General features: G+C 39.7%; 1 protein-coding gene across 3 annotated transcripts in view; it reads left to right on the top strand.

Annotated features, from left to right (window-relative positions):
* The window catches only part of CABIN1 (calcineurin binding protein 1), a 109530-nt gene that overhangs the window by 67449 nt on the left and 21776 nt on the right, over window positions 1-20305 (top strand). For all 3 annotated transcript variants that reach the window (XM_065693034.1, XM_065693035.1, XM_065693033.1), the window contains exons 30-33: window positions 9048-9211; window positions 11103-11199; window positions 12398-13039; window positions 13493-13567. In XM_065693034.1, the coding sequence (XP_065549106.1) occupies window positions 9048-9211; window positions 11103-11199; window positions 12398-13039; window positions 13493-13567 (978 nt within the window). The remainder of the gene's footprint in view (window positions 1-9047; window positions 9212-11102; window positions 11200-12397; window positions 13040-13492; window positions 13568-20305) is intronic.

Here is a 20305-nt window from a genome sequence, read left to right as displayed (position 1 = left end):
TAGGATGTGTATTTCTGTCATTCCTAAGCCAGTATGAGCCCTCAGATAGAACTGTGACCTTCAAATAGGAACTAAATCATGCACTTGCAAACACATGTCTTTATAAAACTGGCATTAAGAAAAGGGAATAGGGAGCCCTAGTGAGATCTTAAGGGTTTCTGACTCAAGAGTAACAGGCTTTTCCACTGGCTCCTGCTGTCATTTTACCTCTGTCAGGACACTAGAGGAGTTTAAAGTTTTGTCCAGTTCTCTGTGCCTTGTGTTCTTCGCAACATTGATGAAAGATGCAGGTAATTCTCTACACTTCCAGATTGTGTGCACGTACCGAAATACCAGCCAGTGATAGAATATGTGCCATTCTTGTTGCTTTGCAAGAGGCTTTTGGGATTTGATGGCCAATAGTGAAGAGTTGAGTATGTATGGCACTTCATATTTTCTCTTGGTAGTACTTGTTTATATTCATGCTTTTAAAAATACTGACAGTTCTTCATTACATCTGGATCTGCAGCTCTCCTAATTTTTGTGAATAACTTCACAGTTTATTTAGTGGAACTTACTAGCTTTTTCCACAATAGGTTCCTAAATAAGCTGCAAAATCCCCTGCCTATGTGTATTTCGAAGGTTGTGGCTCATAAGCTACTAAACATGAGTCTGAGGTCTAACAGCTCCAACAAGAATTTGATGTAACTTTGCTAATACCCAACCAGAGCTGGTTGGAACGACCACATATTGATACGTCACTTCCTAATGACAACATGGGTCTCTTCTTACAAAGTTGCAATGTGTACGGTGCTCAAAATTGTTGGGGTATTCTTGTGGCATTATCTTGAACCTACTTACTTTTTCATACTTAGCAGGTCGGTTGAGACGCTGTGCCTAACAGATTGCTGAGGAAAAATGTCCTCTTGAGAAGTCCTTTTGTGTGCCCTCAGAGTTAAATGATGTGGCTGCCATGATCACTCACAATGCTCTGAGATAAGAGAAACTCTTGTATCTGAAGGCTGCATCTTAGCCAAAAGGTATCATAACAACAGTATTTCTAGGTAATTTTATATGAAGATGAAATTAAGCTGAAGGGTATTCCCTAGTAGTTTTAAAGATTATCACTGGGTTGCATTTTATGAGCTGCCATGTGAGGCTGATTTAGAAGGTTTTCTCTTTTCAAAGCTGTGATGGATGCTAGTAGCAAGTGTTTTCTAGACCTTCTGGACCTTTTTTATTTATGTTCCTTCAGGCTCAAAGATCTCTTTCAGCAGGATCTCCTAATGCCATGTGTTCTAGTGATCTGGTGCTGACAGAAAGAACACCGAGTGCTTGGTCAGTGCTGTTTTCTGAAATGATACCGTTTTCCTCTGCACTGCTGATCCAACCTGAGACCCTCCAGCTTTTGGTATTTTCTGAGATTCTGAGTCAAACCTGGTGATATATTTGTAAAACACACAGGTGGATGATGGTACTTTTTCAAAGCATTATATGAGTATGCTGAAGTATTTTGCAAACACTGGGATTCTATAGCTTCTCATCTTGATGTTTTAGTGTGGGTGTCATTATGTAGAAGAGAGTCTGAAAGATGAAAGACACTCCATGCTGTCAGTGCAGGAAAGCTGGATGTCAGCTGTGGGGCGGGAGTGGGCAGTTCAGCATTTTGTTTGCTGAAAAGTAAGGGGTGTAGGATTAAAGAGCAGGTTTTGTTGGCATTAAAAATTGAGTATTTTGGTAAAAGTGCTTTTTAGCACTCTGACAGCTTAGTTTAAAGAACTCAAAATCAGTTGAGTATGTATTGGTAATTGGTAATTTACATCTGGAACTTGCATATTTAAGTATGTGAAAATGTTCCTTCAAATACTGTGAAATCCTCGAAGCCTACTGAAATAGTAGAAGTTGTCATGTATGAGGAGACCCTTACTGCAGTGTTTCAGCATGAAGACTCTCCAGACAACGAATTATATAAACAGTGTGCTACGTCTCAACAATTATCACGCCTTTTAATGTTACAAAGTTCTTGTCCTCCTTTTCTTTCTAATATCATATACTGCACTAGGTAAGGAGGTGAATCAGCATAAGCTGTTTGGAGATAGACAGCTTTAGGTTCCTGTGAGGCAGGTAGGTAGGATTTGGCATTTTTCCTTTGCTGCACTCACCCACCCAACTTGAAAATTAGCTGTTCTTGTGAGAAAGCTGTCATCTTTTTCTTGTAGCAGCTGCCTTGCCCTTGGCCCATTTGGACATTCCACAGGTTGTATCATTTTCCACATCCTTTTGAACATCTGTCTTATGTTTAACTTCTCCATTTAAGCATTGTCCTGTTGTTATTCCCAGAGGAGTGGAAAAGCTACCCTTTGGAGAGTGAGACATTTATCTCCAGACTTTAACTCTTCTGCCCCTGCATTAGATTGCTAGGTATCTCTAATCTCTCTTCTTCAGACCCAGGCTTTGTTATGCTTTGCTACTCTCGTATTGTTTTAAGGCAGGAGTGTTGTCAGGATACCATTAGTAATACAATGTGCCAGATTGACTGGTTTTGCGTATTACCAGATGTAGGCAGAGATGATAGCTGGTAGTTCTGTATTCTGAAGTAGTTTTTTTATTTTATTGCATTAAGGTTGAATTAACCCTCCCTCCATCAGATAGAATCTAATACCAGATAAAGTGCCTCTGTGTACACCACTAGCTGCTTAATTTGTAACCCTTGCGGAGATGGGGACAGTCACTCTAGTGACACAAGTGTAGGGGTCTAGGTAAAAAAATCCTGTCAATCCTGAAACTTGCCCTTCTCTGGCAACCAATGGCTTCTCCCAGCTGTGTTAGTCCCAGTTCTCTTTGTGGTTCCGCAGCACCTCCTTTAGGAATGAGTAGTGGGGCTCAGCCTTGGTATGCCACTGACAGAAACCAGAACCGCCTTGCAGACTTGCCAGTTGGCATTTGTCCCACAGCTGTATCTTCAAATCCATCTCTGCTCTGGCACCCCAGACTTGCAGAGTAGAGAAATGGGGAGCTAGTCAAGAGGAAATCTAAGGATTGTTTCTTAGAGTGCTCAGGGGAAGGGTACTCCAGTGGTGCTGTGGGTGTTAACCTGGAAATGTAGTGCAGGGAACAGTCCTAATCATCAAAGGGGTGTTGTGTTTTGCCCACACCTCCTTGTGTTTCCTGTTTTTTTCAAGCGGATAATGCCTGCCTGAGGCACATATCGCAAGCTCCAGAGGCAATGGAACTGTGTCGTTGTTTGAACAGGATGGCACCTTAAAAACAGGTTTTAAGAGAATGCCTGTCTCTCCTCACTTTTCTTTCTTTCCTTTGCAGCCATGGAGTAGAATGGATTCTTTACTGCTTTTTATTGATTTGTTTTTGTACTGTCTATTTAGCCATTTCCCTTTAAAAAGAGATGATGTGACTTTTGTTGACATTGTTGTGAAATCACATGGTACGTGGGAACCATCTGAGTAAAAACTCTTCAAGCCTCCTGACCCAGTGAACAAACCCCTCCAGATTCAGCCTGGCAAATGTCCAAACCCAGTGTTCTGCGAACGCTCTGTAGACCTCAGTTTCTGTTTCACTAATTCCACCTGAACTTGTAACTCATCATCTTAATGAGGCATTTCTGGCTTTATATAATTGCTTATTGCTGATGCAGCAAGGAAATGACTCCCTTTCCTTGCCTCGTGTGTGTCCACCTGACTCATGCTCACACATAATAGTCTCCCCAGGTGGGTATGGCTTGCGTGTTCTTTTCATAGGGTTAAGACCAATTCTGTGCCAAGTCAACTGTAAAATGATTGTTCTAGAAATAGAAAAATCTGAAAATTAAGACTCTGAAAAGATGTTGTATTTTGATGGGACAAACGAGGTGAAAATGGCCCATTACGTTTCTTTATCAATGATATGATAATGGGAGCATGTGGAGCATTTTCGTTTGTCAGCATTTTTCATGCTGCTCTCTTGCTTAAATAATGTTGCAGAATTCCAGTTTTTCCAGAAAGCATGCATGCTCTTTATTCACTTCCAAGTGTGTGTGTGTATTTAAAAAAGAAGAAAAAAATACATTTACCTTAGGCACTGTAATCCTGCTTAGTTCTGACTTACTGAAAGGAAATTGCTGCAGTTTTGCCTTATTTCTGTTTCCTTTTCCAGGCTGATAAAATATCATTTAGTTATTATCACACCATTGTTTTACATTCTGTTACTGGAGTATGAGAACAAGACTAACAACAGGCAGGAGGAGTGCTGCTTAAATACTCTGGAAAAGTTCGTAAGATATTTCTATAATTGGCTAAGTTACTCACAAAAAGTAGGGGCTGCCTTTTTTCCTTGATAACACAAATCCCTACAGCTAATAATTTTACTATTTGGAATATGGGTGCTTTCATTTCTTAGTGCTTTTGTGCTTGCTCACATTCCTGTTCACAAAGGTGGAATTGTTCCACTGCATGATGGAAGGCAGTAAGTAAGGAATTGAGAAAGAAAAATAACAGGATTGTCTGTAGAAAAGAAGAAAAACCAAAACCAGGTGACAGAGTAAAATACTGAGATATGGGAGCACTTTAAGATTGGATGAGAAAAGGTGGTTTATTAATTTACTACATGGAGGAAGGAGCAGCAGTTTTGATGGTTACACGCAAACTAGCAGGAAGCCACGAGTTAAGCAAACACATGCCTGCCGGCTTGAACCTAAATAGAGCAGTGCTTACACAGGGGAGCAGGGGTATTCAAGGTTCTGTGCTATACTTTCTTAGATGGAAAGAGTGGGGTTTCAGCTCATGTGTGCTGAAACTGTTCAGCTTGAACCATGTTTGTTTTCCTTTTCAGGCCCCCAGTGCAGAATAGTATGTTGACCTAAGTAACAGAGAAGAGAGGACACAAGTCAAACTACAAGTGCTTCAGGATGTTGTGTGTAACCCTGTATTAAAACAGACTTGAACAAAAAAGAGTTTAGCAAGGTGTGAGCTTTCCAGGGATTATGAGATCATGCTTAGTTCCATTTCTGATTCCAGAATACCGTGTAGGTTGTTGCATTATTAATCAGTGGTTTCCCTGCACAACTTCATTAGTTGGTTTGTCAGTTTTGTCATGTTTCCTGACAATGTTAATATTTATATTAATTTTGTGTTTTCTAAGAGCTCTTAGTAGGATATTACTGAGACTGGCAAATGAAGAAGTGTGTTTTTGCTTTGGTCGCTTGAAGGCAGCAGTGGAATTGAGTTTGTTTTATGTGGTGTAACTTGCACTTCTGGGACCCCTTGGAAAAAAAGAGGGAATTGAGTCGTAAGTAACTGGAGGTCCATATTTGTAGCAGTAGTCTTTTTATGTGTTTGCTTGTTGTATGTGAATTGGATCATCTGAAGTGTGACTAGCATTTCTCCATTTTGTGAAGAAGAGAAACCATGGAGCACTCGGTAGGGTTTGATCTCTGCTTAGAAAATGGCTTACTCTGAAGCTCTGCAGCATCAGCAGCAGCCATCCCCAGAGAAGTTTGGGTTTTGCTGAGAACTGTCAGCCTTCCCTCCTCAGAGAGGCATTCCTAAACCCCAGGGAATCCCCTCCCGTAAAGTTCTGGAGTAAGCAGCAAGGAGGAATAATAAGTACTTCCTTCCTTTCTATTTTCAGTGGCTGAACTAGAAAGTATCCACTAATACTGTAGCTCGTGCTCACAAAACCCAGCGTAGTACGGGCCTCTTTTCCTCACCCTCCTCCCCAAGTCTTCAGTTTTTCTGCAAGGAGAGGTTGTGCAGCAAGTTTTAAGCTGAAAAAAGGTAATTAAAAGTGTCACCAGGAATATGGTTGACTGACTTCATTGTCCAGTTTCATATTTAGTGTAAAACTCAGAAGTTTGCTGCAGAATTTTCATGTGCTCCGGATTTATACTTTCTTCCAGCAGTGCGTATCAGGCTGGCTTCCCCCACCCCCAGCTCTCACAGACCGTGTGTATAGCTAGAAAGGCATGGAGAGCAGCTTGATGTTTTGGATCTTGGGAGGCGTTTTGGAGTTTTTGGAAGTGCCTCACTCCTAGTTTCATGTAAACAGCTTTGCTGGCTGTTGCAGAGGGAGGAACCTTTCAGCTGTGGGAATGGTGGCCAGCAGACAGGAGCAGTGTGTTGGATATAAAATCCTTTTCGTGGCCAGAGCCAAAGACATTTTGTCAAGTGTCCTGAGTGGGGATAATCAGTAACAAAACCTTTCAAAGAACTGCAGATGTTTTTCACAAGGACCTGCACTCCTCTCCGTGTGTACTGTCAAAGAGGTACTTGCTAACAAATCTGGATTTTCAAATGATCATCTGAAAACTGTAATTTTAGTCAAACTGAATAACTTTTTCCAGTCTCCTCCTCAGTTATTTCATTGCAAGCTTTGTATTTCTGGCTTTTGTAAGTTTTGTTAAAAAAAAAAAAAACAAACCAAAAAAACACTAACATTCAGCTTTTTGAAAAGGTTGCAGCGTATGATCTGAATTCAGAAATATTCTTATTGAAGGTTATTGATATTTAGGAAGGAAAAACTGGTGCCTGATGGGCTCAGATAAACTTCTCTTTGGGAGGAGTTTGAATGAGACTGTGCCTTTAGTCTCTGACTCAACTTGAAGTCTTAAAAAGAATTCAGTATCACTCATAAATTCTGATAAACTCATTTTAACATCAGTGTTTTGTATATTGCTTAATAAAGTCACAGTGGGTGGAATGAAGATTCTGCCATCTGACTCCTGATGGCAGGTTTCTTTCTGCTTTTGGCTTGAGGCTGCATGTGAAACAGGTGGGTATGTAACAGGACAGTAATCTTACTTGTTGCAAGTCAACACATCAAAACATACTGATGTCCCTTATAAAATCAAACCTTTATTAAGGTAAAACTTAATATGTAAACTTAAATGCCCTTAATGTGGGTTTTAATTTAAGCTCTTCCAATGTGTCCTGTTGAAGAACGACAGAAGAGCAGCATTTCTCATAATATGCACCTTAGCCTTTATCAAATGGACTTGGTCACTTTCACAGCTTTGTAGCTGCAGTTAGCAGAATCTGTCATTGCACATGGTTTTACTGCATTATTGTAATCTCTGGAGTAGTAGTAAAATGTATACATGGGACATGTGAGAGCAGCAGGATTGTTTCAGCTGGTTCCAGATAAGGTAACTGAAGGCTCCCTCCAATGATCTCCTAATTCAAATGAAGGATGAGATAATGCTGAAAAAGACCAGGAACTTACATGTTGGCTGTCTTCCATTCCTACACAATGTATCTAAGTTGACTGTAAATTGTTTTGTATCCTCAAATTGGCTAAGTAGGTTGTTGCAGTGTGGTGCCATGATGAGGCATTCAGTTGTTTTAGGATTTGGCAGAGACCCAGTTTATGTACGTGCAGAGAAGCAAAAAATGTCAGCTCCAGAATGTGTTTTATCTGTGGCCTGAAAAGAAAGTCATTGTATAGGTTGGGTAAAGACAAAGTTTCTCTTTTTAAATGAAGTATGTGCTGCTTTACGGAACTGTTACCTACAAGATCTGTATGTGCTTGAGCGCTGCTGAGCTACACGAGCAGATAAAATCTTTGCCACCAAGCCACAAAAAGTACTTGTGGAGGTTGGTAGTTGGGGATAGGAGGAAGCAACGGTTGTGCCTCGGCGGTCAGTCATGGTAGGGGTATAGGTACTTCCTGGGAAAGGAAAGCTGCAAAAAAAGATTTGAAAGAGAGATACAGGGAGCAAAGAGGAAAAGTGGCTTTGTCTGTGATCATCAGGGTGTGAGAGTAGGGAGCACGAGGAAAAGCAAGAGTAAGAAAATTTGGCAGGACAGGCTGTGCATTATATCTAGTTGAAGTCATTGTTTCCTATTTAAAAACACCGATATTTGTTGTTTTTTTCCTAAGTTCCTATACATCCTATGGAGTAGATCTGCAGATTCTCTGAACACATGCAGGGGGAGGGTCTGTTGTAGAGAAGTCGGTTATGCATCTGCTTCTTTTGTGGTCAGATGTCATCTATGATTGCAGTAATCATCTTCTTTGCTTCCACTTTGCATTAAGTTTTGAAGAATTTTGCTCATACTGAAAGCAAAGCTAAAAATAGAAAAGCAAGACCTTTAAACAAGGATACAAGAGTAAATATTTGTATATCCTGCTTTCTAAACAGGTTTGGAAAGCAAAACTGATTTTCAGGCAGGTCTCCTATCAATGGGACTATTCTTTCCTGCATTGTCACAAAATGGTTTACACAACCAGAGGATTTTAATCTGAAAGAGCTGCTATAGGAAAAGCTTCAGGACTGAATAAAGCACAAGGGAGGGGTTTGCCGTAATGTAACAGCAGCTTTTGTGAATGGTCATAATTGGTAGTTGGGTGTAGGAGGCGTTGCGTTTTTCCTTCTCCTTTGACTTACTACAAATGGCAGAAATGGAGCTGACGAGCCATAATGAAATCATTATTTTTATCAGACTCCAGCCTTGCTCCCCAAAGATTCCCTTGTCCCAGAAATTTAATTAGAAGGGTCAGGATGTATGCACAAGTATTTGAATCTGCCACTGGAAAATGGATACTGCTGAGGAATCCGATTCTTCCTATCAGACTGGTTAGTGCCGTGGTGAGCACTGATGATACCAAGGCAGTAACCAAGTTCCTGAGACGTTTAGTAACAGATGATTTGAAGATAGAAACTTGCTGTGGCTGCAGAAGAAAAGCAGCCTTCAGGCCAGAAGAATTTATTTTAAGTTACTCCTTGTTTTTTATGGTAGTTGATCTTTAGCTTGGGAAGGCATGTTCACAGACGTGTAAGAAAAATGCACAATATAATTTAGGCTTTGCTTGCTTTTATTCTGGGAGTAGTGCAGAAGCATATTTAGAAGGTGTGCTGTGGCTTCTGCAAGCCTCCCTCTTTTGCTGCTGGCAGGAATCAGTTGACTCGGATCTTCCTGCCTGAAGGATCACAGTGTTTGTCTGTCCATTATTTCCCTGACCGTCAGTGAAATTCAGTATCCTGCGGAATCCCACCCATATCTGAAGATTTCAGTTGAATCCTTCTGTCCTTTTCTGTTGGATCCCTCTTGAGGTTTCCTCTTTTTCTTTCTCTGCAGGGAATCTGGCGCATCCCCGTGGATGAGATCGACCGCCCGGGCAGTTTTGCATCTCATATGAACCGCTCTATTGTCTTACTGCTAAATGTACTCTCACAGCTAAAGGATTACAACACCTTGCTGAAAGTCTCATCTATGCTACAGAGGACCCCTGATCAGGGAAAGTATGGTCTATTTATTTTAATCCATCACTTTGTGAAGCTTTGAATATATTTTGTTCACTGTGTAACTATTTTATTTAGTTTAGGAAAAGTCTTTAGACATATTCCTCAGGAATATAGAGGAACGATAGTTAATTTTTCTCAGGATTACGATTCCATAATAGAATCTAGAATTTCTCTTGAAACTCAGAGCAGCCATAGAGCTGCCTTGATAGATTTGCAGAGGCTTTCTGTTGTGTGGAGGGATTCACTTGTGGAACAGAGCATCATGACTTCTGCACCCTTCTGCTGGCCTCTTGCATAAGAGCTGTGTCCAGTGAGGGAGGTCACGGCCCAGGCATCCTGCCTTCCTGTAATCCTTGACAACCTGAACAATGGTTATGTGCCTGTTGGCAGCTGATGCTATTTAAAAAGCTTATCCTATTCATGGGTGATCTAATTTTAATTGCATTAACCTTATTTAAGAAAAAAGAAGACATTCAATGTGAGCTATATACAGATTCATATCAGTTGAAAGACCAAAATAAACATCTAAGGAAAACATTGAAGCAATTGAGGTATAATTCTGGTAGCTTGCCAAGTGGGAAATGTTGAAATCAATCTCTGGCAAATGCTAAGGAAGTTGAACTGGATGATTGATGGCAGTAAGTTGGAGGCATTGAAGGTTTCTGCATGTGTTTTTGAGTGTGAGGGCATGTGAATTTGCATAGGTTGTAGTATGTCTGGGAATGTCACCACATGTTCAGCAAACTTGAAGCCAAAAATACTTTGACTTTTAGCATATCTGAAGTACTGAACCATAGAAGGTTTAAATTCTGTCCTAAGCAAGCCCATAGTTGTACTAAAAATATTATGTTATTTGTAAGTCTAGACTGAATTTAACAAACAAGTAATTTGACATGTTGGATTGGCCAGTGCCAGCTATGGTGAACTTATAAATGCAAACATTTTGGGTGTGTCTGGTATATGCCCGTAACAGCCCTATTTTTAAAAACAGGGACTTTTTAGCTGAACTGTAGTTATTACTGGACTAATGAGGAGTCAGGGTTTTGTATCTTTTGTCTGAAAAGCAAACCCTAAAATTTTAATTACCAGTCTAATGTAATATTGTAGAGAGAAAATGTGTATTAAAAATGTTGGCTTTTTGACTGAAATAGTACCCTTCAAAATTTACTTGATTTTTAGCTCTCTCAGTAAAAGCAGCTAATTCTGAAATAGAAATTCAGTTTTCCTCAAACTCAGGCAGGATTGATGGCTGGAAATATTTTCCTTGAAAGTGGACTAAAGCATTTCGTCAGAATACACTGAAGTTACAGTGCTGTTGTAAATTAAATGAAGCTATAGGATGAGTAAGTTTTACACATACAAGTTTTATATTTTCTAAATAATACTAAATAGGAAAAAAGGTATTAGTATCCAGAACATGAAAATCCCATCAGTTCGAGATAGCTTTGTGTGACTGATGGGCCTTTTCAAGAAGAAGTTTGATTAAAAAGCTGGTGTTTGAGGGTCACAGAAGGGCTGATGTAAGGAAACTGTAATTCTGGTTGTCTGTTTTGCTCTGGGTTTGGTTTGTTGAGGTTTTTTATCCTTTCCCCTTCCCTCTGTTTTTAGTTCCTGCTATCTTTTGCTTCATGCATGTCATCTTTGATGGTTATGCTGAGGGGAGAAGTGGAGCGAAATGTAGCTGAAGTGTTAGATTTCAATATGCAACCATTCGTGGTGTTTGCTTTCTTGTAACTTGCTTTAAAATTGTTCTGTTGAGTTTTCGGGGGGGGGGGTTGGTTTATTTGTTGGGGGGTTTTGTTTTCTTTCCGGCGTCCTGGTTCTTGCTTTTAAAGTTCTTTAAGCTTTGGGCAGGTAGCTTAATTTCTGTTACCTTACTGTGGCACAGGAAGTACTTGCGTGATGCAGATCGCCAAGTTTTGGCCCAACAAGCCTTTGTGCTTACAGTGAAAGTGTTGGAGGACATTCTCAACGATCTGACACAGGTAAATGTGTTTAATGGTCCTTGATTTAGTAACTAGTTTTTTCTAGGTTTAGTTTGCTGACCTTAGATCTCCTGAGACTGAAGTGCTGCATTATTATCCCTTATTTTTAATACCTTTTGTTTATATGCAACTACATATTAAACTTCCTTCCAGCTTTGTTGTCTTTTGTTTTTGAAATCCAGTAACAAATAACAGTTGTTGAGAACCGATTGCAGTAAGTTTGGTTTGACTGTCCCTAATATTTCAAATGATGGTCGTTTTGTAGAGTATAAGAACAGCTACATTTACAGGTGGGGTCTATTGGAAATTTCCTTTTCAAATGAACTAATATTCCTCTTGCAAACTAAAACCACACAACTAGATATTATGTACTGTTTCTTGACAGCACCACATCTTTTATTACATGTAATTGTAATTTAGATGAAATTTTAAGAAGTCAGGTAGAGACTAATCAGTTTTCAGGTGAAGATAACTGGAACTTGGAGGTTTATTTAATAAATGCATTCAAGGAATTGTTTGTTCCTAAGGGTTTTCCAAGTTTACAAGAGTATAGTAAATGAAAGCTTCCTTAAGAACACTGGAACTCTGTCTGAAATAGTTTGCTCGTGAATCTGGGTGGAAGGATTCTATCAATAGCAGGTTTTGAAAGAAGAGATGATGTAGCGAGGTTTTCTACCTTTGGACCATCACCAAAGAAAAAAGTGCAGAAATTAAAGTACTCCAGCAGAGGTTAACATACTTCTTGATCTACTAACAAGAAGGTTAGGTAAGAGCAACCAAGGGGAAGGTTCTTAAATTTGAGGTTAATTTGCAGCTGCCAAAAGGAACAGATTCAGTTTTGCTTTCAGTATATTACAAGAAAATTTAAAGTTATTAAAACCTTGCATTTCATTTAGTTGGATCACATAGTATAGACTGAAGTAGTTTGGGGGGGGGGGAGCATTTCAGCTTCGGTTCAGCCTGTGCTGTTGATTTCTCTGTGGTGTTTTTACTGATTAAAATACTTTAATTATAAGACTTGTGGCATGGATTAATTAATATTCAGGAGCAAACAAGTGTGAACGTAGAATAAATGCATTTTCTTCAGCAGAAGCAGTAACGTAAAGGTACTTGCTGTCAGTTTTCATGGTAGTCATAGCTGTGCTAAAATGCTTTCTGATTTCATTAATAACAGAGAAGAATGATCTCTTGTATTAAGGTTTCAGAAGATCAGAGTTCCAAGTCTTCTAACCTTGCTTCAGGAAGGATGACAACAGATGTCTCTAATAAAACTAGTGCTGAAGAGGGGAAAGATGTTCTTCCCAAAAAGCCAGTTTTATCGGATGGAGTAATACATAATACTGAAAATGGAGTAAAGGAGGTGACCCAGGGGCAAATTCCCAATGCCATGGACATATTGGAACAAGAGGACAAGAATGACAAGGAAATTAAAGAGCTCCCGGGCCCTGGTTCAGTTGAGCCTATGGATCTTGATGGATATTCCAAGGACCCTGAAAAAATTGATTCTTCATGTAAACGCAGTGAGCCAGAACGTCTTCAGTCTGGCAGGAACTCCAAGGAGAGAGCTTCAGAGAGCCGGACTCCAGAACTTTCTTTGGAAGAGCTAAGTATTAGCTCAAAACATCAGCAGCAGGCAGCTAAAGGAATAGTTCAAGCAGTACCTACAGAAGAACCTGTGCAGAGATCAAGCAGGAAGAGGAAATTACTTGAGGATGTGGAGTCTGGAAAAACACTTCTGCTCGATGCGTATAGAGTGTGGCAGCAAGGTCAGAAAGTTATGGCCTATGACCTGGGTAAAATCGAGAAGATCATGTCTGAAACGTACATGCTGATTAAACAGGTATTTTATCATTAATTGTAATTTCTCTGTGTCACCTCAAACATCATTGTTGAATAGCAGTAATTGCCAAACCAGGCGGTATAAAATTTGCCCTGTATCTGTTAAAAAGTTAGGGAGAGAAATATCCCCCGAAGAACCATTCTCTTGACAAGACTACTGCTGGGGAGGGGTGGGGAGTAGGACCCTCCATGTTTTGGAACTAAATTTAAATATAAATAATTTAAGAGCTACAATGCAAATTATATGGGGTTTGTTCATGGTAAATGTTAGTTTGAATTGAGATACTTGTGTATCTTTGAATATATGTTCCTGAATAACTTAAGATCACTGTTCTGCCATAGAAATGCTGCTTCTCGCCCTTACTCCCATACTCTACATCCCCATTTCATGTGAATTTAATTAAATTTGTAGATGAGCTATGTATGACTTAATTAGTTGTGATTCTGTGTTCAGGTGGATGAAGAAGCAGCACTTGAACAGGCAGTCAAGTTTTGCCAGGTGCATATGGGAGCATCAGCACAGAAACAGGTAAGCTCTGTGAAGTCCCTGTCTGCTTATAATGAGCTTTTATTACTTAGTCTGTACAATCAAGTCTGTCACTGAGTGTTTGCAGCAGTTGGAAATACCTACTTTCCTTGTATTGTCATCTAAGACAAGTTGGGCCACATCAGTGCAGGGAGCTCATCCCTGTTTATGTCAGGCTTGAAGGACAATTTGTGTGCCCAAAAGCTTTTGGGAAAACCTCAATCAGTCTTCAAATTGAAATATTTATGGCACACTACAATCTTCTCAATGACCACATCATTCCTTAGCATTTCATAGATAGTAATTACTTCTCTGATCCCTAAGGGCTAACAACCTCATAAGCTTTTCTCTTGCTAACATTGCACTGATCTGGAGATCCCAAATATCTTTTCTCTCAACTTGAATGGTTGAAAATCTGATTTTAACTCTCTTATATTATTCGTGGGTTTTTTAGTTTGTAGTTTCTGGGTTTATCCAGCAAACAATTAAATAGCTGTAAAGGGTTGGCTATTTAACAGTCCTTAATGTGAAATGAAAGCGAAGAGGAAAACTGGATGAATGACATGTTTAATGGTCATTCATTTTGCCAGCAAGTTGTTGGTTGAAAGCCCTAGAGTATTTTGTACTCTCTGTGGTTTTTGCCATCAGCACACAAGGAAGCAGTTTTTGACTGGAAGATAAAATATGTTTTGAAGAAAATCTATGTTCCTAGTTCATAGCCTGTGGTTTAATACTGTGTGGGGCTTTGTGCATGCTTTATGCTATGGAAACATAGCCTGTGTTATTGACTGTTAGCTCTCAAAAAGTAATTAAAATAGTATTTGTCTAAAAGTATTTGAAAAAATCTGTTGGAGTGCAATTTATAAGCCTGTTGTCTTTGAGTGTTTCACCGGTGCTTGTCTGTATCATGCTTAAGTTTGTAAAACAGGAAGTGTCTCTTTTCTGCACAAGAAAGGTAGACAACTATATGAATATGTTGAGTCATGTTCCATGCTTATTTAAAGTAGAGCTCTTTCAGGAAAGTCTTGAACAAACTTGCTTTATGAACTGCAGAAATTTATTCTGGTTTTTGCAGGTTGTCTCTTCTGTCCCTCATGTATTTCTTCTATTATTTCATCTTCCTGTTATCTCCTGTAACTTCATCTACTTGTCATGTGCCTTACTTAGCAGAGGCGTACAAGGAGAAGTGTAGCCTCTGACTAGTCTAGAGATATCCGCACAACGCATTCCAGCTTGCCAGTTACCAGAAAAAAGTATTATGGTAGCAGGGAGGGGGAGAATTGCTGGATTTTCAGTCACCTTGCCTAGGCATGGACTTCCATAAGAATGGAAGGATGGACAGTAAAAGCTTTTCAGAATTTCTTGTCATCCTCCAAATTTGGATGAGGCTTTTCTTCTGTAAAATACACCTGTCTCTGCTTTGCAAAAGCATAAGCTTTTAAGGAGGTACATCTCTGATGTTAGCAAGTTAAATGCTGTCTTAATGTGAAAAGGGTTTGAATACCTATCTTGCCTGGTTTTCAAAATAAATGTGTTTCTGGAGCCTTCAGATAATTCTTCTGGTTTCTGAAGCAAATCTGGTTTCTCTCTCTGGAACACTGCCTCTGTGCTTTAGATCTTTTCAGTCTAACTTCAAATAATGCACGTTGCCTGGTCCTCCCTTCAGTGTGTTAATGTACATGACAAATGCTTTTCAGAACTAAAGCGCAGCTGTTAGAGATGCTGGTTAATAGACAGAAGAACTTCCAAGGTGAACTTTCTGTATTATATAGAGTCAAGAGGGCTTCCTTTCAAGTTTTTCTGCCTAGTGCAGCTGAAGAAAATTGAGGCTGTACGTCAACCCCTGTAACGAGGGTTAGTGCTGTCTGCTCTGCAACTTCAGGAAAAGCAGGTTTTTCTGTGTCTTTTGTGAAAGGTTCCAGATGTTATTCTTGTTTGCATTTAAGGTATGTGCCTTCCAGTGGAGTTTGAACCTTGTGTTTTCATGCTCTTGAATCTATGGGTACTTGTTCTCATATCATTTTGGTGGATATTGTTTTACTGGTGATTATTGCCTTGTCCAGGAGGGCAGAGGAGAATCACAGAATCAGAGAATAAACTACATTGGAAAAGACTTTTTAAGATCATCAAGTCCAACCATTAACCTCAGGACTGCCAAGGCCACCACTAAACCATGTTACTGAGAACCTCATTTACACGGTTTTTGAGCACTTCGAGGGGCAGTGACTGCACCACTGCCCTGAGCAGCCTGTTCCAATGCCCTGATTACCCTCAGGGCAGGCTCTGTTATACAGCATTTGTCCTAGACAACTTCACCTTCACACTATATTTCTTCTTGAAATGGTGTTAGTACTCGTTGTAAGGAGGCATGCCAACCTAGGTTTTTCCCTGTGCTGTGTGGAAGGTCTGAGTCTGGAGTGTCCATGAAGGTCTGCAGTTACTAATACTGAGATAAAAGTTACCGGACAGTATGTTTAGTTACAATGTGCATTTGTATGGTGCCTCTCTAGCAGAGCAAAAGGAAAGGATATACCAGTAAAGAGAGTGTTTCCTCATTGGGTTTTCATGGAAGTAACTTTCTCCAAGTTGTGCCCCTCCGGAAGTCAGTAACATTTTCCTCTTGAGCTACAGAAATGAACAGAAATGTCAAGGCAGGTATTCTAGTAAAATCATAGTCTGGTATTTCAGATCTTTATTTATTTATCTATTTATTTTTTAATAAACCTTGACATATTAAGGTGGGTGGGGTTTTTTTTTGGTTGTTTTTTTGTTGTTGTTTTTTGGGGTTTTTTTTTTTTGGTTTTTGTTTTGTTTTGTTTTGTTTTTTAATTTATCTTGGGGGGAAAAATAGGTGTTGTCACGTTGTGATTTATGACTTCAGAATCAAAGGAATTAGCTAATAAGCGTCTTTTAAAAGTAATGTTACTGTTTGCTTTCTGGATGCAGTCACCTTTTTAAACCCCACTCAAGCAACTCACATGTATCAGCCAAGTTCCTTGCTGGGCTTTCTTGAAAGTTCAGGGTATGCAATTGCTATGGCAACTTTTCCAGCAAGGTCAACAGTTACTCAGGCATGCGGCAAAGCATGAGAATGGTGAACTTTTCTAAGTCACTTCCCCAGGTATTTAGTTGACTTTGTAGAAGAAGATGCTGGAGTCTCACTGGCTCAATACATCTCAACATCGCATCAGTCATGAGGACTACAGAGGACTTCTAAAATCAAGTGGAAGGGTCACAGTATTGCCAAGCTATTAAAAAGATTAGATCTCATCACAAAAGCATGATAACCCACTTTGTCAGTTTCTGTTTACTGACTGCTGTATTGTTTCCTCCTTATGCCTGAAGAGGCATATAAAAAATTCAATAGTTGTTAAATATTTAAGTTAAAAACTCTGGAAGGAAGTGAAAAAGCCATAATTCAAATGATTCCTCATTCTAGTAGCAAGTGAAAACTTTCATAAAGAAACCATATACTTCCTGGAACTGTACAATAGAACAGCCAGCAGAAAAAGACATTTATCAAGGTAGATTTTGTGTTCACTTGGGGTTTTTTGGTGGGGTTTTTGGACTGTCAATTTCCTGGGATAAGTGACTTAAGAACCACAGGCCCTGTAAACCTGCTCAAACTATCCAGTAACAGAGCGCTTCTCTGGGCTGCCACAGCTCTATACGTGACATCATTTGTTTACAGAAAGCAAATACTTGCCAATTCTAAATAAAACAGGGCTCAGTCTGTGGAAAACAGACAGAGTCTACAAGAGTGTCTCCACACTAATTCATAGTGTTATAGTAGCAGTAGGGCAGCTTCGCACAGCCTAAAGGATCCTGCTAGAAATGGACTAAAAGGAAACTGCAGCATGTAATAATCTCATTTAGCTGGGAGTGCTTCCTTAAAGGGAATGTTTGCAAGCTTCAGAGTGCATCCCATTAAGAGGTATGTTTTATTTCAAGTGATTTAACAGGAAATCTTGTCACTTCCAGTGCAGTCAAATACTAGCTCATCTGCAGTATACAGTTTCAAGGTTAGTTTATGTGCAGGTTTTTCACCATTCTCATGTTTTGCCACATGCCTGAGTAACTGTTGACCTTGCTGGAAAAGCTGCCATAGCAATTGCATACCCTGAACCTTCAAGAAAGCCCAGCAAGAAACTTGGCGGATACATATGAGTTGCTTGAGTAGGGTTTAAAGAGGTGACTGCATACTCAGAGTTAAGAGGACAAGGGCAATATTGTCTGATCAGTTTTCAGTGATACGGAAGATTGCCCAGTGAACACTTTGAAAATAAATACCATTTGATTTGTTACAGCAGTATAATCATCAGCTCTTCAGAGAATTTTGTTGTGCTGCTTCTTGCAGATATAACTGCTCTTGTTGAAGTCAAGAGTTGGTCATATGACTAAACTAATGTAGACTTGAGGATTTAACAAAATATCTTCTCAAATATTCACATTCTCTAGTATAGCCTATTGACCCTTCAGCCTATTGCACTGTTTAAAAGCAAGAGACTGGAGTTCCAGAGACTACTTAAATTTAGTTCAGAATATAGCAGCTTCCAAAGAAGGCTGTATGACCACCAGTAATGAGTGCGGTTGTGACTTCAAAGGCAATTGCTTATGCTAGGATTTCAAGTCATGAAATGAGTAGTCCTGCAGCTGGAAAAGGTGGGAGAACAGTAGCCCATCTCATCCGATGGGCTTTTTGTAACTGAGGGAGGAAAGTAAGGAGTTCAAGTTGAACGTATGAGTTGTGATGGTGTTGGAGTTTTCGGAATTGTTTTGTCGTTGTTCAAAGTAATACCTCTAGAAGACATGACAGTGAGTCATAGCGTAAGAACATAGCATAGTTAAATCAGCATTTTCAAGTGAGAACTGCTGCTGGAAGTAAGCCTGCTTCCTTGGTGGCTGCTCTTCCTCTGCCATGGTATACATTCCTCTGTACTGGCCCAGGTATTTGAATGGCTGTGCAGTACACCAGACTGGAGAATAGGTGTGGCTGAAAGTCATTCTTCCTCTTTGTGTTCTTTTCCATCGTAGGTGTGACCCACATTTTTGATACATACCTGTTTAATAGGCTGCGACTGCTATCCATTAATGGTCACTATGTTAATAGTAGTTAAGTACTGAAGTTATACTAGAGATAATTCACTTTGTGGTCAAGCAGCATTTTGAAGGATGCTTATTCTTCTCTTCGATTTTCTGAGAATGTTATCAAAAAGATCTGCAGAGATCCTGAAAGCAGTCAGCTATTGCTCTGAGTTATAAGATATATTTTTAGTCTTGCCAGCTATGATTTTCATGCGAAATTAATGGCCCCTGGAAATGGAATACCAAGAGCTTGTTGAGGGAGAATGAAAGATTAAGAGGCAGACTAGTTTGACCTTGATGTGGCATTATACTTAAATCTGTAGTCCTAAGGACTAAGGAGGGGGTGTGCTGGCAGAAAGCAGTTGTGAGGCTGCTAGATAATTGGAGAATTTCTAATACGTCTTTTCTCTGGCTGCCTAAAATTGGTCACATTAAAGTCTTCATTTTATACATAATGATGATGTCTGTGATACTGTTAAGGACGTGTCACCATGAGAAAGTTACTGCAGCACAAGCTAGGATGAAGCTTTATAGTGCACAGAGCATTCTATTAATGCATGTGGAGATACTTCAGACTGAAACGCATCTGTCTTTCTTTTCTTGACTTGCAATTCAAAAAGGTATTTTTATTACTGGGGACTTGGTTTTGTGTGCATTAATACTAAAATTACAGCTTTCACCAGTATTGAAACTGTCATGACAGGTAGCTTAAAGAGGACAGGTAAAACTTTGTGGTTGTGTTAGGCTATATTGTGGATTGCCAATCCTGAGAACTGAATAGAACAAATAGCTTAAAACATTGCAGACATCAACATTGTACACAGGGCTGGACTTAACATCTCTGAAAATACAAGAGTGTTCAAGGGCAAAGTTCCAGAATGCCATTAAGTCTCTAGTCCTGTGTTGACCCTTGAGAATATGGGACTGTATGTAGAAAGTACTCATAATATAGGTAGTGTTGTAGCAGCTGAAATTCCTATTGGCTCCTCACAGTATAGTATATCATCTAAATGTCATGTGAAGGGGCTATTTCAACATTGCTGAGTTATTTAAGACTCACTGTTGCATTAGCCAAAAAAACCCTTGCTCTGGGACCACTTCCATCCCTGAAGAGTGAGAGAGAAATTTTCAACCACCCTTTCCTGATCCAGCTGCCAAACCTCAAGCTCTCCCTGCACCATTCGGACTGATCATATCCTCCCTTTCACCCTTGGCTTGAACTCACCTCTTCCAAAGTATCACCTCCTTGATCACCTTCTCCCACTGGCTGGTGCGAAATTCCGAGTGCTCTCCTCCTTTCCCTTTCTAAATCTGCAGTCAAAACTCTTCAGCAGCTTTCAGTGCTGGATCTAACTAAATGTGATGTTTCCTGAAGAAGCTGCCACCAGAATCAACACAAGTACATTTTGTTATAAACACAAAGGCACAACCGGGCTATGCAGATCAGCTGTGCCTTTCAGGCTTCTGGCAGGATCCTTGAGTTTATGAAGCTTGCTACTTCTATAATATAAAAGCTGTATTTGTTGAGGAAAGGTGGTGCTTTAGTGCTGCTGTTTTCTTGTCCTTCTCTAGTTTCAAAACAGGTGACTGAGGTCTTGGTTTCTCCTTTCATCAGTGTTTAGTTGTTCCCAGCATTGGTGATGTCTTAAAGTCTAA

Source organism: Lathamus discolor, chromosome 12, assembly GCF_037157495.1.
Source record: "Lathamus discolor isolate bLatDis1 chromosome 12, bLatDis1.hap1, whole genome shotgun sequence".
Classification (NCBI taxonomy): Eukaryota; Metazoa; Chordata; class Aves; order Psittaciformes; family Psittacidae; genus Lathamus; species Lathamus discolor.
This window is presented reverse-complemented; position numbering and strand designations above follow the sequence as displayed.